The 14,275-nt window shown below is 34.9% G+C and overlaps 1 protein-coding gene across 2 annotated transcripts in view; it reads left to right on the top strand.

Annotated features, from left to right (window-relative positions):
• NET1 (neuroepithelial cell transforming 1) overlaps positions 1 to 14,275 on the top strand; it is a 68,870-nt gene that overhangs the window by 21,371 nt on the left and 33,224 nt on the right. For both annotated transcript variants that reach the window (XM_001374355.5, XM_056799035.1), the window contains 2 exons: positions 2,860 to 2,926; positions 6,954 to 7,013. In XM_001374355.5, the coding sequence (XP_001374392.1) occupies positions 2,860 to 2,926; positions 6,954 to 7,013 (127 nt within the window). The remainder of the gene's footprint in view (positions 1 to 2,859; positions 2,927 to 6,953; positions 7,014 to 14,275) is intronic.

Here is a 14,275-nt window from a genome sequence, read left to right as displayed (position 1 = left end):
GAATTTCAAAATTAGTAGGCTAAAGTTTACCTGAATAAGGAACCCTTCTATAGCACATTCCACAAGTTATCATTCCAGCTTTTGTGTGAATCCATTACCTCCCAAAGAGGACCCATCCTTCCTCCTTTTGGATAAGTATAGTTAAGTGTTGCCTTAAATCAATCCTAAATTACCACTTTATAATTTCAATCTCTTTTCCACATGATAGCCCTTCAAAAGCTTGAACCCCAGTAATCATATTCCTCCTTAGTCTTATCTTCTTTAAGCTAAATATCTCCAAATCCTTCAATCAATCCTCAGAAATGGCATGATTTCAAAGTTCCTTATTATCCTCATCACTTTCCTCTGGGTGCTTATTAGTATTCTACCAAAAATGTATCTTCCAGATTTGTTCTTCTTGCTCCAGATGTGATCTGACCAGAGCAGAATATAGCATTGTGTCCTTTATTATTAATAACATAAAACTTTATTTGACATATTTTGTTTTAACATTGCCTAAATTTCTCTCTCTATCCCTCCTCCTCCAACATTCCCAGAGAACATCCAAATTTCTGGGCATGAGTTGGGACTTCAGGATTGTTTTGATTTGCATTTCTCTTTTTAGCAATTTGGAGCGTTCTTTCATATGATTATTAATAGCTTACAGTTCTTCATTTGAAAACAGTTCATATTCCATGGCCTTTTATTTATTGAGTAATGGAATTTGGTCTCATTAATTTTTGTTAGTTATCTGTATTTCTTGATAATCTTTATCTGAGAAATCTGATGCAAAGATTTTGCTCATTTGAGTACTTGCCTTATCCTAGAAGTGTTAATTTTGTTCATGCAGAAAAGTTTCAATTTCATGTAATCAAAATTATCTATTTTATTTTTCAAATATGATATTTAATATTCAAGCTGTATATCTACTTTGCATTTATTGTAGAATACATTTTATTGTGTTTTTCAAAGCCTCATGTATATCAGAGGGTTTTATAGTTTTTCTAGAAGTTCTTATGAAATAGAGGATTCTTTATTAGGATTTTATCTTTTCCAGTTGATCAAACAAGTGGTTTATTGAATTCCATTATTTCTGATTGTTCTTTGTCTAATCTGTTCCATTTGACCTATTTATCTATCCTAACTGACATCACCTGATTTTGATGACTATTACTTCCAAATTTTAACAAATTTCCCTGAGAATAACACTGTTTATTAATCATGCAAATATGTTAACAAAAATTTGATTTTTTGCTACCCTCCTAAACAGAAAAAACAAACAAAACACAAGTGAGCCTTGACTCTCCTTTTTAAAGGGAGGTGTGTCCTCTTTGTGATTGACCTGAAAGTTTGTTCTTTAGACCTCGCAGGGCAGTCTGCATTGGTGGATATTTCAAGGGGAAACCACCAGCATACCCCAGCCACATGACTGGTTTATCTTACTTTCTAATGGGTCAAAGTTCAACATGACTTATCAGCCCTGCCTTTAATACTTTTAAGATCTTTTTTTTTAACCTTTTGTCTTACAATCAGTAAAAACTATTCATTCTAAGGCAGAAGAGCAGTAAATGCTAGACAGTTGGGGGTTAAGTGACCAAGGTTGTATAATGAAGTAAGAAGTATCTGAGACCAGACTTGAACCCATTTGACTTCCCATCTCTAAGCCTGACTCACTAGTCTCCTAGTTACCTAACTTGCCTCACTTTTAAGATCTAAACAGCTTCGGACAGAGTTGGGAGTAATCTTGGCTTGGAAGCAGATGATTTCAGCCTTAACTTAGGAAACTAAGGGGGAAATGATTTCACATGGAAATGTTGCTAATAAGAAACACAATTTAATATTAATTTCCCTCCTGATTGATGCTTTATAGTATAAAGTCTGAAAGTGCTATTTTCTCTTTTTTTCCTACCTTTTCCCCTTATTTCTCTTGATATTCTACATCTTTTGTTCCTCCAAACTTTTTTTATTCTTTCATCAAGTTCTATAAAATATTCCTTTGATAGGCTGGTATAGCATTAAAATCCTAAATTAAATTTGGTAGTATTATAATTTTTATGTATTGGGATGGGCGGTATAAACAAGTATTCCTTCTGCTTTTTAAGTTGCTGTTTATTTTTTTAAGGAACTCTGTAATTAGACTTCTACAAATATTAAATGTAGATAAATGTGCAAATATTTTGCTTGTTTTACAGGATTTCCTTTTCAATTATTCCCTAAATTAAAAAAATTATATAAACTACTGATTTTAGTAGGTTTATTTTATAATCTGCAGCATTTATGAAGCCATTGTCCCAATTAGTATATTTTCTGATTCTCTAGTTTTTTCTGTGTAATCCAAGTCCACTGTTATCAGCAAATAGAATTGGTTTTATCCCCTCTTTGCCTATCTTTACACATTAGATATATCTTATTTTTATTTCTCTAATTTATAGAATCATATCAATTTTTGATTTAGAAAGAGTAGACATGTTTCGTTCCTAGATTAATACAAAAGCTTCTAGTGTATCTCCATTTCAGATGATGTGTTTTTTATATCTTGAAAAAATCTCTATTTTTTTGGATTTTAAGCACTAGAATCAGGAGAAGAATTAATTGGATAACCACTTATGATCCTTACCAATTAAAAAATGTTGTTTAAATGGTAAGAAACTGTCCATTTAACACACTTTTGTTTTAGTAACAATCTTACTATTGAAAATGAATTGATCAATTTGGGGGAGGAAGAAGAAAAGGAGGTGAGGTTTTAATTCTGTTGTTAAATATTTTAACTGTTGCTTTAAACTACTTCAAAAGTATCCCAAAATTATAACTACCTTTCTCTTTAGCTGCTGCTACAGCTCAGTATCTTGTAAATTTATTTTATGTATTTTCTGTTAATAGATACTCCCTTCGGAGAGGTAGTTCCTTCACATTTCTAACACCAGGGCCACATTGGGATTTCACTTTGGTGAGTAAATGCTTTTTATATACTTAACAAAGTCTTGCACTTGGACTCCTATAGATTTAATATTCTTCATGAAGTATATACTGAAGTATTTCAATTGCTTTAGTGTAGTTATGAGTAGAAAGAACACAGCAACACCAGACAAACTCAGCTGGCACGTAGAAGTCATAAATTAAGAAGCACATTTTAAGATTTTTTAAAATTCCCCAAATCTAGATGAAAAAAAAATTTAAATCATTTGTAGGTTTTATGACCCCTTTGGTGAACCACTTCAACCTGTCTTCTTGTCTTCTTCTTTCCAGTCTTATGCCTCTATTTCCTATCAAAGATTTTGCCCTGTCAAGCCCTAGCCTTGGATTATTCCTTCCATTCACTGATTTTGTTCCTATTCACATGCTGATGGAGGAAGCTGGAGATCAGGGAACTGCTTCATTGGGTCCACTTCATTTTTGTTAGGTAACTGCAGCAAGGCAATTTTATGCCTCCCTATTTAATTCACTATCTCACTTACCACAGAAACTTTTGCAAACTATTTCATCCCTTCTCAAACCTTGAAAGTGCTAGGTTTGGAGTCAGGAAGACCCAAGTTTAAACCCAACCTCAGATAGTTTATTGGCTGCATGACCTTGGGCAAGTCACTTATTATCCATCTGCCTTGTGTTTCCTCATCTGTAAAGTGGGGGTATTTATGGTACCTACTCTTCCTCCCCAGTGTTTTTGTGAGGATCAAATGAGATATTTGTACAATGCTTATCACAGAGTAGGTGCTTAATAAAAGCCTGTTCCATTCTTGTTTCATACTCCTACCTTTTCAGCTGAGAACTTTACCATATATTTCACTGAAAAATTGACATCATCAATGTATTGGTCCTATTCTCCCCTCCTCATCTCATATCTCCTAGATCTTTTCTGGTACCATCTCTTCCTTCATCATTCACATAAAGAGGAAGTCTATCTTGCCAAGTTAAACCTTTCTGCATGCATCCTTAATTGCATTCCATCCTGACTTCTCTAGGTGATTGACCCTTCTATCATTCCCCTGTCTCCTTTGTCTTCAATTTCTCTCTTTCTGTTGTTTGCTTCCCTCATACCTACAAATATATCTTATCCTCAATAATATTTCAATTTATCTGACCATCTTTGTTAGCTATTTTCCTATGTTGTTCCTCCCTTTCATGGCTAAACTCCTTAAGAAGGCAGTCTGTAGTCTGTGCCTCCAGTGAATGAATAATTATTTTTTAAACACTTAGTATATATGAGGCACTGTGGGGATATAAGTATAAGTAAGATGAAGACATTCTCTGTCCTCAAATACCTTAGTTTTAATGAGAGAAGAATACATAAAAGAGCACCTATAAAGCAGGAAGGAGGAAGTAGAGAACTCCAGAGAATGAAAAGTGGCTGGTCCATTTCCTTTCCTCTCACTCTTTTTAACTTTTTCCAATCTGACTTCTGACTTCATTCAACTAAAACACCTCTCTGCAAAGTTACTAATAATAATTTGCCATATCTTGACCTCTTTGCTCCCTTTAACCCTATCAAGCACCACTTTGTCTCTTTAATTTTTCATTACACCATTCACTTCTAGTTCTCTTCCTCTTCCTCAGTCTCCTTTGTTTTTTAAACCAGATTACACCTAAGTATGAGTGTCCTTAAGGCACTGTAGTGGGCCTTCTTGTATTCTCCTTCTTTCTACAGGTAATCTCCTTAGCTTCCTTGTATTCAATTATCATCTCTATGTAGATCATTCTCAGGTTTATTTATCTAGCCCTGACCTCCCATTTCTCATCTCCAGCTTTCTATTGGACATTTCAGACTAGATATTTTGTAAACATATTAAATTCAACTTGTCCAAAATGGAACTCTATTTTTCCCTCAATCTCTCCCCCTTCTGAACTTCCCTATTCCTGTCAAGAATTCCTAGTCAGTCATGAATTTAAAACTTAGGTCTTAGGTCTTGCTACCCCCATATCTAATGAATTGTCAAATTCTGTCTATTCTCCCTTTTTGAAATATCTCTCACATCTCCTCCTTCCTCTCATCTAACACCACCTGCTGCAGGCCTTTGTCCCACCTCAACCATTGTAGTAGCTTGCTGGCTGGTATCCCTGCTCCTGAGTTCCACACTCAATGCATCCTTCCCTCCTTTATCAAAGTGATCTTCCTGCCTTCTTGCTGTTTTCTTATACTTTTCCTCCACAAATTCTGTGATCCAGTGACACTGGTCTCCTTGCTGTACCTTGCACAGTATACTTCATCTCTTGACTCCATGCATTTTTACCAGCTATCTCTCATACCTGGAATTCTTTTCCTGCTCTTCACCTCTTGGCTTCCTTAAAGTCTAAAGTCTCACCTTCTGCTAGAAACCATACCCGTTCCTTCTTAATTGCCTTCTCTTTTAAATGATCTTCATTTAATCCTGTATATTTCTTATTTAGTTGTTTGCATTTTGTCTTCCCCTGATTAAGTCTGTGAACTCCTAGAGAGTAGGAACTGTTTTTTTGGGAGGAGTTTTGCCTTCTTTTTATCTCAATCACTTAGTACAGTGCCCAACACATAATAGGTATTTAATAAATTTTGTTGACTTGTCTTGATTTGAAAAGCATTAGTAATGATTATAATCCAATCTATAGTCTTTATACAGATACTTGCTGATACAGTATTCCTATTTTTGTCTTGTTCTTTTTCAAAGTTTGGTTTTCTTTAAAGTAATAAACATATACTAACTTTTATATCCTGGTTACCATAGTATAGAGCTATACTTGTGTATATTTCTTCATTCAATCAACAGACATTTATTAAGCACCTACTCTGTGTTGAAACCTGGGGACATAAATTTCAAATTGAGACAATTTCTGCCCTCAAGGTGCTTACACTCTATTAGAGAATGCATAGTCATTACAGATAAGTGTTGTAGAGACAACATAGTATAATGGAAAGAGTACTAGTTTTAGAATCAGAAGATAAGAATTTGTGCCCTGATCTTAAAGCATTGTGTCTTTGGGCAAATCTTAAGGTCATGGATCTATAGCTGGAAGGGATCTCAGAAGCCACCCAATTCAATTCTCTTGTTTTATGGGTGAAGAAACTAGAGCCTAAAGAATTACCCAAGGTTACCCAAGTAGTATATGTCATAAGTGGAATATGAACCTAGATCTTCTGACTCTAGAGCTAGTACTACCTCATTCAAATCTGTTTTGATAAGCTTAATAAGAGATGCCCCCCTACCCTTCTCTTTCAGTAAACAGTTTTACTCATAATCCTGTTTACCGTGTTTAATAAAAGACCAACTTGATTAAAATTGGGGATAAGTGAAGTAATATCCTCAAAGGGCAAAGATGGTTAAGAAAAGGAGTATTTTCTTTCTTCCCTTTAGAAACTGATCATCTTTTATATAACCAAAAAATAGAAATGTATTTGCTTTAACTTTTATTTCTTCATTTGTAAACGTGTTTTGATTAGGTGATCTCTAAGGTTCTTCCTAACTTAACATTGTGTGTGTATAAATAACCAAAATGTGGAATTTTAAATAATAGACAAAAATTATGTATGCAACTTATATTGGAACATGGTAACAAAGATTGTGCTAAAGGTAACATTTATTCAGGTAAATAAATCAGTTCTGCCAGTCTTTTTTCCCCCTTTTCCTTCTTTTTGCTGTTAAGAGATAGACACTAAGCTTGTAATTTCAATACAGATTAGACTGTCCTCTATAAGATATAGCCATAGAGAGTTGCCTAATTCTAGAAGACTGAGGGCTTGAGACTTGCCCAGTGTCATACAGCCAATATAAATTAGATAACTAGAACCAAGGTATTCCTGATTCTGAGACCAGCTTTCTATCCACTATACCCTGCTGCCATTTAGCTATTATTTTATAAAACCATATTTGTGATTTTCCTCTCAAATTTTGTATGTAAGAGAATATCTGTAGTTGTACAACTTAATTAGATTAAATGGAGTTGCTTATTTTTTAAGTTAAATATTCATATTAAATTTGAGGATTTAAATGATTTTTTTTCTCTTATAGAAAAGAAAACGAAGAGAAAAAGATGATGATGTTGTAAGTCTTAGCAGTTTGGATCTTAAGGTAATTTATTCTATGATTGATGTGTCTCTGCTCAAGCAAGGCACTATAACTATACTAATCTTGTGCAGAACTATAATTTCATTGGTATCAGGAATTCCCAGTGAAGAAACTACTTAATCAAGGCAGATTAGCAATTTTTCTGTAATTTATGGTCTTAGTGAATTATCCAAATCTATGAATATATTCAAATAAAATTTTATATATCACATTGTAAGACATTATCTTGTAGTAATTGTTGTTGTATTACATTAAGTTGTAAGAGTGGTAGCTAAGGTTCCTGCTGAGTAACATAGGCTCCATCTGAGTAACGCAAGTTCTCTCTGTGCCTTACTTTATAATAAATAGTATCCTTAATGAATATCACTATCCCAATCAAAAATGAAAGTAATAATGTTTAAATGATTAAATGACATGTATATGCAAATAAAACTTATTAAATCAAATCTAAAAATCAAATGTGTGTCCACCTAGGTCTAGATGAGCTTGACAAATCATGGAAAACATGTTTCATTACAACAAATTGGTTTTTTAAATATATTCTCCAAGATGTGTGTATTTTAGAATTCTGAAACTTTTGCAGACCTTCTTAAGACAAATATTGATTAGGAATGAAATAATTTTAGAAAGCCTAGGTTTAGATAAATGTTAAATGTCTTCAGAGTCATGAAAATTTGGATTCAAGTCATGTGTCTGATACAACTGACTGTTATGATCCTAGAGATGTCATTTAAACTTTCAGTGCCATAATCAACTCCAAGACTATTAAGTTACAGAGAAGACACTGATCGGAATTAGTGGAGGAAGTTCCTTACCAGGAGGCCCTATCTTGAAGAAATTATAATTCTGCTTAAAGAAAAAAAAAAACCAACAACCCTTACTTTAAATGAAAAATATTTCCCGAAGAACTTATGTGGAAAAAATATACAAAGCAAGTTACCTTAATTTTTATTTTCATTGCAAGTGTAATAATATAATGTTAATATTTATGCATAATTATAAAATGACCATCATGTAAAAAACACATCTCTTCTGATTTATCCAGACCTAGTTGTTTTCAAATTTGTTTTCTCTCTTGGGGATAGGGATGATTCTCCCTTCAGTACAATGATGAATTCTTTTCAATATGAGTGGGCATACTGATTTGGGGACCTGTTTGCGACATTTGTACCATTACATTTGAAGTATTATTATGCTTTCTTCTACTTTAGCAATTCATATTTTTATATATTTTACATTTTTGAGATATAAAATATAATTATTGAATTAATATAGTAGATTATTGTCTTTCTTGGAGTAAGCTCTTGGGCAATAATAATTGAACTAAAAATTGCATATTCAAAGTTTATGGTTTCATTATATTGGAAATTAGAACAGAAAAAAAATAGTTCACATTTGGATACCTCATTTTGGAGGGCAGGGAGAGGGAGTCACAAAATATATGTATGTGTGAGAACAGTAGTAGCAGGGGATTGGGATATGAAGAGGTAATGATAAAAGTGGGAATGCATTTCAAGATGCATAGAAAGTGGCTTGCACAAACATCATGTTTGGGGACTAGCTAGAAGTCCATTTTGAATGTTTCCTAGAATGCATGAGAACTTATGATCTTACCTCTAGAAAGCTGAAGCTGGAAGTGTCAGGAAGTTTATACACCCTGAGTACCTGAAGATCAAGTACTCAAGGATCACACAGTAGCTCTGTAACTACATCCTAAGAAGACACAATTTCAGAAGATGTCAACATATGGAATATCCAGGCTTTATTTATGTCAGGCTGAGACAATACTTGAGTGGTTATGGACTTTGTAAAATGTAAAACACTTGTATAAATGTGAATTATTATTCCTTCACTACTTCACAGATCTGTGATTTCATTTATATGGGTCCATACACATAGATTGCCATCTGTGGTTGGTAAATAGTCTTAGAGAGGCACTGTGGTTAATTCATCAATCTTCAACCAATCTCATGATGAGCCTATAAAATTAAGATTAAATCTCAATAATAAAATAAAGATATTATATTTTAGGAGATTTATTAATGATCATCAAAAATCAAGGAATAAAGAGGATACAAAATAAAGACCACGTGCCCATGACTGATTAGCCCATTTAAAATCCCTGAGCTGAGCTTACCATCGCCACCATGCTGGCTACAAGTCCAAGAAAGAGGCCCAAGAGAACCGCCCATTTGCTAATATCCTCTGTCTACAGGAAGTACATAATGACAAGAAGTCAGTGGGCTCCCAGGAAATATAGTTCTTTTTTTAGGGTAACATTTTCAATTATACATTCTCTTATAATTTAATTAGGCTAGTTAGAGTACACCAATGAATTTTATTAAGTACGTGCTGTATTTCAGGAACTCTTAGAACTAGAAGCAAAACAAAAGCATGGCCCTTGCTCCAAAAAGAGCTCACATTCTCATAGGAAAGGCAATATGCAAACAACTACCTAATATAAGATATTTAGAAGATTAATTGGAGATAACCTCAGAGGAAGGGCACAAGCAGTTTGAATTGGCTGCTGGAGAGGGAGGTCTTACAAAAAGTAGGATTTGAATTGAGTCGTGAAGAAACGTAAAAGGAAGAAATTAGGATAGAGTGTGTGTATGTATATATATGTGTGTGTATATATATATATATATGGAGAGTAGCCAGTAAAGGCACAAACTTAAGAAATAGAGTGTCATGAAATAAAAGCAAAAAGGTCAATCTCATTGGTTCATAGAGTATACAGAATGGAAAAACATATAAAAAGTCAGGAAATGTAAGAAGGGACCAGGCTGCAAAATTTTTTAAAAGCCAAATAGGATTTTATATTTGATCTTGGTAATAAGGGGAGTCATGATCAAACCTACCCCATAGAAAAAATCACCTTGGCATCAGAGTAAAATGTAGTTTAGAGTGAGGAGAAATTTGGGGCAGGCAGACCTCTTAGATGGTGGCCATGTCAGAAGAAAGGAGGAGGTATATTTAAGAAATGTTATACTGTTTATTTGTTTTCAGTTGTGTCCAATTTTTCATGACTCTACTTGGAATTTTCTTGGCAGAGATACTGGAGTTGTTTGCCATTTCCTTCTCCAACTCATTAAACAGATGAGGAAACTGAGGTAAACAAGTTTAAATGACTTGCCCAGGGTCACAAAACTAGTAAGTGTCTAAGGCCAAATTTGAACTCAGGAAGAAGAGTTTTCCTGATTTCAGGCTCAGCACTGTATTCACTGTGCCACCTAGCTAGCCTCTTAAGAGATGTTACCAAGGTAAAATTGACTGGCCTTGACAAAAGAGTATATGGGGGGGGTGGGGGGGGTGAGAGAGTAAAGAATGGAGGATCTAAATTGGGAACCGGGGGAATAATTAGTAACTTTGGAGAGAGCAGTTTAATTAAAAGATGAAGTTGGAAACCAGATTGTAAAAAGAAAGTGAGATTAAAGAAATTTGAAGTATCTCTTATAGATTGTCTTCCCAAGGAATTTAGCCACAAAAGGGAGGAGTCAATGAGATGATAGTTAATTGGGGTAGATGAGTCAAGTGAGGTTTTTTTGAGTGGGGGGGACATCGTGGGCATATTTGTAGACAATAGATGGGGATCAGACATAATGAGAAGGTGAAGATGGTAGAAGTAGCAGTCTTCTGGAAAAGAATCGGATCATTTGTGCTTATTTAGAGTCTGTTTGGACAAAGAGAAAGGCTACCTCTTTATGTGAGATGAGTGAAGAAGATAGAGACAAAAGGTATCTATTTCGGTGATATGAAGTGAGAAGGGGGAAAAATGGGAGTCTCAGCAAATGACCTCAATTTTTTCAGTAAAACATGAACTTTTCAGCTAAGAGGTTGTGGGGAAGGGGAGCTATGGGAGATTTAAGGAGAGATAAAAAGTTTTCAAAGACCCATTGTGATAAATAGGATATAATTAGTTAAGTAGGGAACTGTAAAAGGATTGTCTACCAACAATGAGGGTTCAGTTGAGGTTATTTAACATAAATTTGTAGTGAATCCAATCAGAATGTTTACGTGATTTTTTCCTACTTTTACTAGTAGCATATGTGTAGCAGCAAAGGCCACAGGGAATAGTGGGGAATATCCATTGCTCAGGCTTAGCAGGGCATAATTGACAATATGATAAAGGAGCAAGATTTACCAAAGAGTCAAAATGTGGAAAGGATAGAGTATATCTGGCACAGGGGTGATCGTCTGGGAGAGAACTGAGAGGTTGAAACTGGTGTAAAAAAAAAAAAGTAGGGTTTGGGGTGTCAAGGCAAAGGTAAAGGTGGAATGACAATAGATTTTGATCACATATAGGCATTTCAGAGTTCACAAACATGGAAGTGGGTGATAGCAAGGTCAAGCTCAAAATCAGAATCACATTTCTGAGTGTAACTGAGATGGAGTAGAAGAGCAGGTCATCTGAAATGAGTAAGTTGAGGAACTGTGAAATTAGGGTATTTGAGGAACTATTAATATGTATGTTGAAGTCCCCCAGAATGAGAGAAGTTGGAGAGGTGAGAAGGATTGTGAGCCAGTTACTAAATTTATTGAAGAAAGAAAGGGAGTATTCTCCTTTGAGAAGGGATTAGAGGTTTGGTGAGGACAGAGTTAATGCTTGCAAATTAAGGGAAGATAGAATGACAGTATGTTATGATTGGATAAATTTCTGTGTTCATAAATAGAGTAGAGTATGACCATTTGTGTGTAATGAGGTAGAATGGTCTTGGTAAATTTGTAAATTCAAGGACTTTTTGAGGGAGTGTCATTTTATATGTTGAAGTCTCCTAATATGTGGATAAATGTTGGGAAGGAGAGAAAGAATTTTGAGCTGAACTTATTGAGGAAGAAAAGTATCCTAGGGTTCAGTTGTTAGCTACCAGAATCTTTATTAGGTAATAAATATGAATTGACTGAACCACAGAAGTAAAGAATTTATTGCATGATGGTAATAGAGAAGTACCAATGAGCAGAGCAAGAGAATTACAACAATGCTGATTACAGAGGGATTCAGCAGCATCAGGAATAAGCCAGGTCTCAGTGAGTTATCTGAGGATGGTAGGAGTAAGAATTGGGAAAAGTAAGTTTGTTAACTATGGAGCAGTAATTCTAGAGAGCATGGTGAAAGGGCAAGGAGATCTTGAGTAGGTTATAAGAGTGATTGGCTTGAGGAGTTTTATAAGAGGAGATTGGAACTGAGTAGTGTGAAGATGGGATTAACTCTCCTATTTATTCTTTAGATTTTAGCCACCAGGAATGTATATACCCCCACTTAAGGATTAAGAGAGAGGCCTGGGAGGTCTTTGACCCATGTGTGCTATCGAGTGACAAATCAAAAACAACTGACTGTCCCCTGGGCAGTCCAAAGCAAAGTTAAAGGCACCATTGGTACATGTAAAAGTGAACAAAAGGCACAGGAAGTAATGCAAAGAACTGTCTAAATTTGGTGGTAATTTCCTGTGAGGGGGTCTTCGCCTTTGAATTTGGCCTTAGAGGAGCTCAGGCTTGAGACCTCAGACTGCTTCCCTTTTAACTGACTCATGGGTGAGTGAAAAAGGCTGACTCCCTTTCCTTGGCTTTTCTGGAGGCACTAGCTTCGAAAGAGGCTCCTCGTCTTGGAGGAGGCCTCATGACTGGAAGCCTTATTTAATTAATCCTCCGTGCCCCCCTTTGCTGGGGTCTCTGAAGCCCTGCCTGGTTTTGACCAGGCTGGAGTAGCTACCTCTCTCTCTTTCCTTATTTTCACTCTCCCTGTTTGTAAATAAAACTACCATAAAAGTCATTCTGACTTGAGTAATTTATTTGGAATTAAGAAATTAATTTCTGGTGACCACACTCTTAGATATTCAGTCCAAACATAATTTTACCCCTTACAGTTGGCAGTGGGAGATGGGAAACAAGGTTTGTTCAGAATTACTGGAATGAAGCAGGAGTATGCTAATCATTAGAGAATATGTTTGGGCAGATTATCAGTGACTGTAAGAAGGTCCTTTGAGGAATAGGAATGATTACACTATTCAAACATATTCTTAATTGAGAGACATTTGCCAGTCACTTAAAGCTTTGGAAGAATCTGTCAGACACTTGTAGTTTTCTGCCATAATCTTCAAAAACCCACGATCATATATCTATGTCCCAATGAGACATCATTCAATTAACAAGTATTTAATAAACACCTTATTCTATTCTGTGCCAAGCACTGTGCTAGGCTCTAGGAATATAAGTACAAAGAATGAAATAATCTGAACTTTCAATGAAGGATAAGTATAAGCTTATACTCTAATAGAGATGAGAACACATAAAAAGATATATAGCATAAATATAAAGTTAATAAATATACATATATAAAAATAGTTAATATGGGAGTTCTATGGGGAAGGAAGAGCACCAGCACTTGGGAAGGATTTAAAAAGGCTTCACAAAGAAGATGGTGTTTGAGCTGCATCTTAGCAAAAACAAGGAGCTTTATGAAGCAGAAATACGGAAGGAGTGCATTTTAAGCATGGGGAATAGCCAGTACAAATGCAGTGAGACAGAAGATTTTAAAAAAAATCAAAGAACCAAGGAAGCGGAGTAATGTCCAATCAGAATAAAGCTTTTGTGGAGGAGTTAATATTCTTATAGATTTTAGTGGGAAAAAACACATTGTTTCAAAACATGTATAATACTGTTCTAAAACTTTTAATGGCAGCATAATTTATTTTACTTTTGGGGAAATTTTTTGAATTTTCATGATGCATTTTTAATTGTGTGGTGAGAAACCCAAGATGGGTGTTAAATAAAGTATATTTTGAAAGCATATACTCTAAAAGATAGGAATAGTTATTATAGGAGGAATTGGATGTATACAAATATGCAAATGCATCATTGATGGGGCTGTGAATTGATTTAATAATTTCAGAAAGCAATTTGGAATTATGAAAACAAGTGGCTAAAATCCTCATACCTTTTGAATGCAGAAATTCTAGTATTAGGCATATATTACAAAAAAGTCATTGATAAGAAACTCTCATATTCACAATATTTATAGGAACACTTTTTGTAATAGCAAAGAACTGGAAAACATTTCCATTGATTTGGGGGATGTTTAAACATTGTGGTAAAGTAGTACAATGGAATACAGTGTTTTAAGAAATCATGAATGTGGAGCAGCTAGGTGGCTTAGTAGATAAAGCACCAGACTGGGAGGATTTGTGTTCAAATCTGGCCTTTTATATTTCCTAGCTGAGTCTGGACTATGTCCAAGTTGACCCTGGACAAGTCACTTTTACCCACAT

The sequence above is a fragment of the Monodelphis domestica genome, chromosome 5, assembly GCF_027887165.1.
Source record: "Monodelphis domestica isolate mMonDom1 chromosome 5, mMonDom1.pri, whole genome shotgun sequence".
NCBI classification, from domain to species: domain Eukaryota; kingdom Metazoa; phylum Chordata; class Mammalia; order Didelphimorphia; family Didelphidae; genus Monodelphis; species Monodelphis domestica.
Note: the sequence above shows the minus strand (reverse complement) of the source record. Positions and strands in the feature narration are given on the sequence as shown.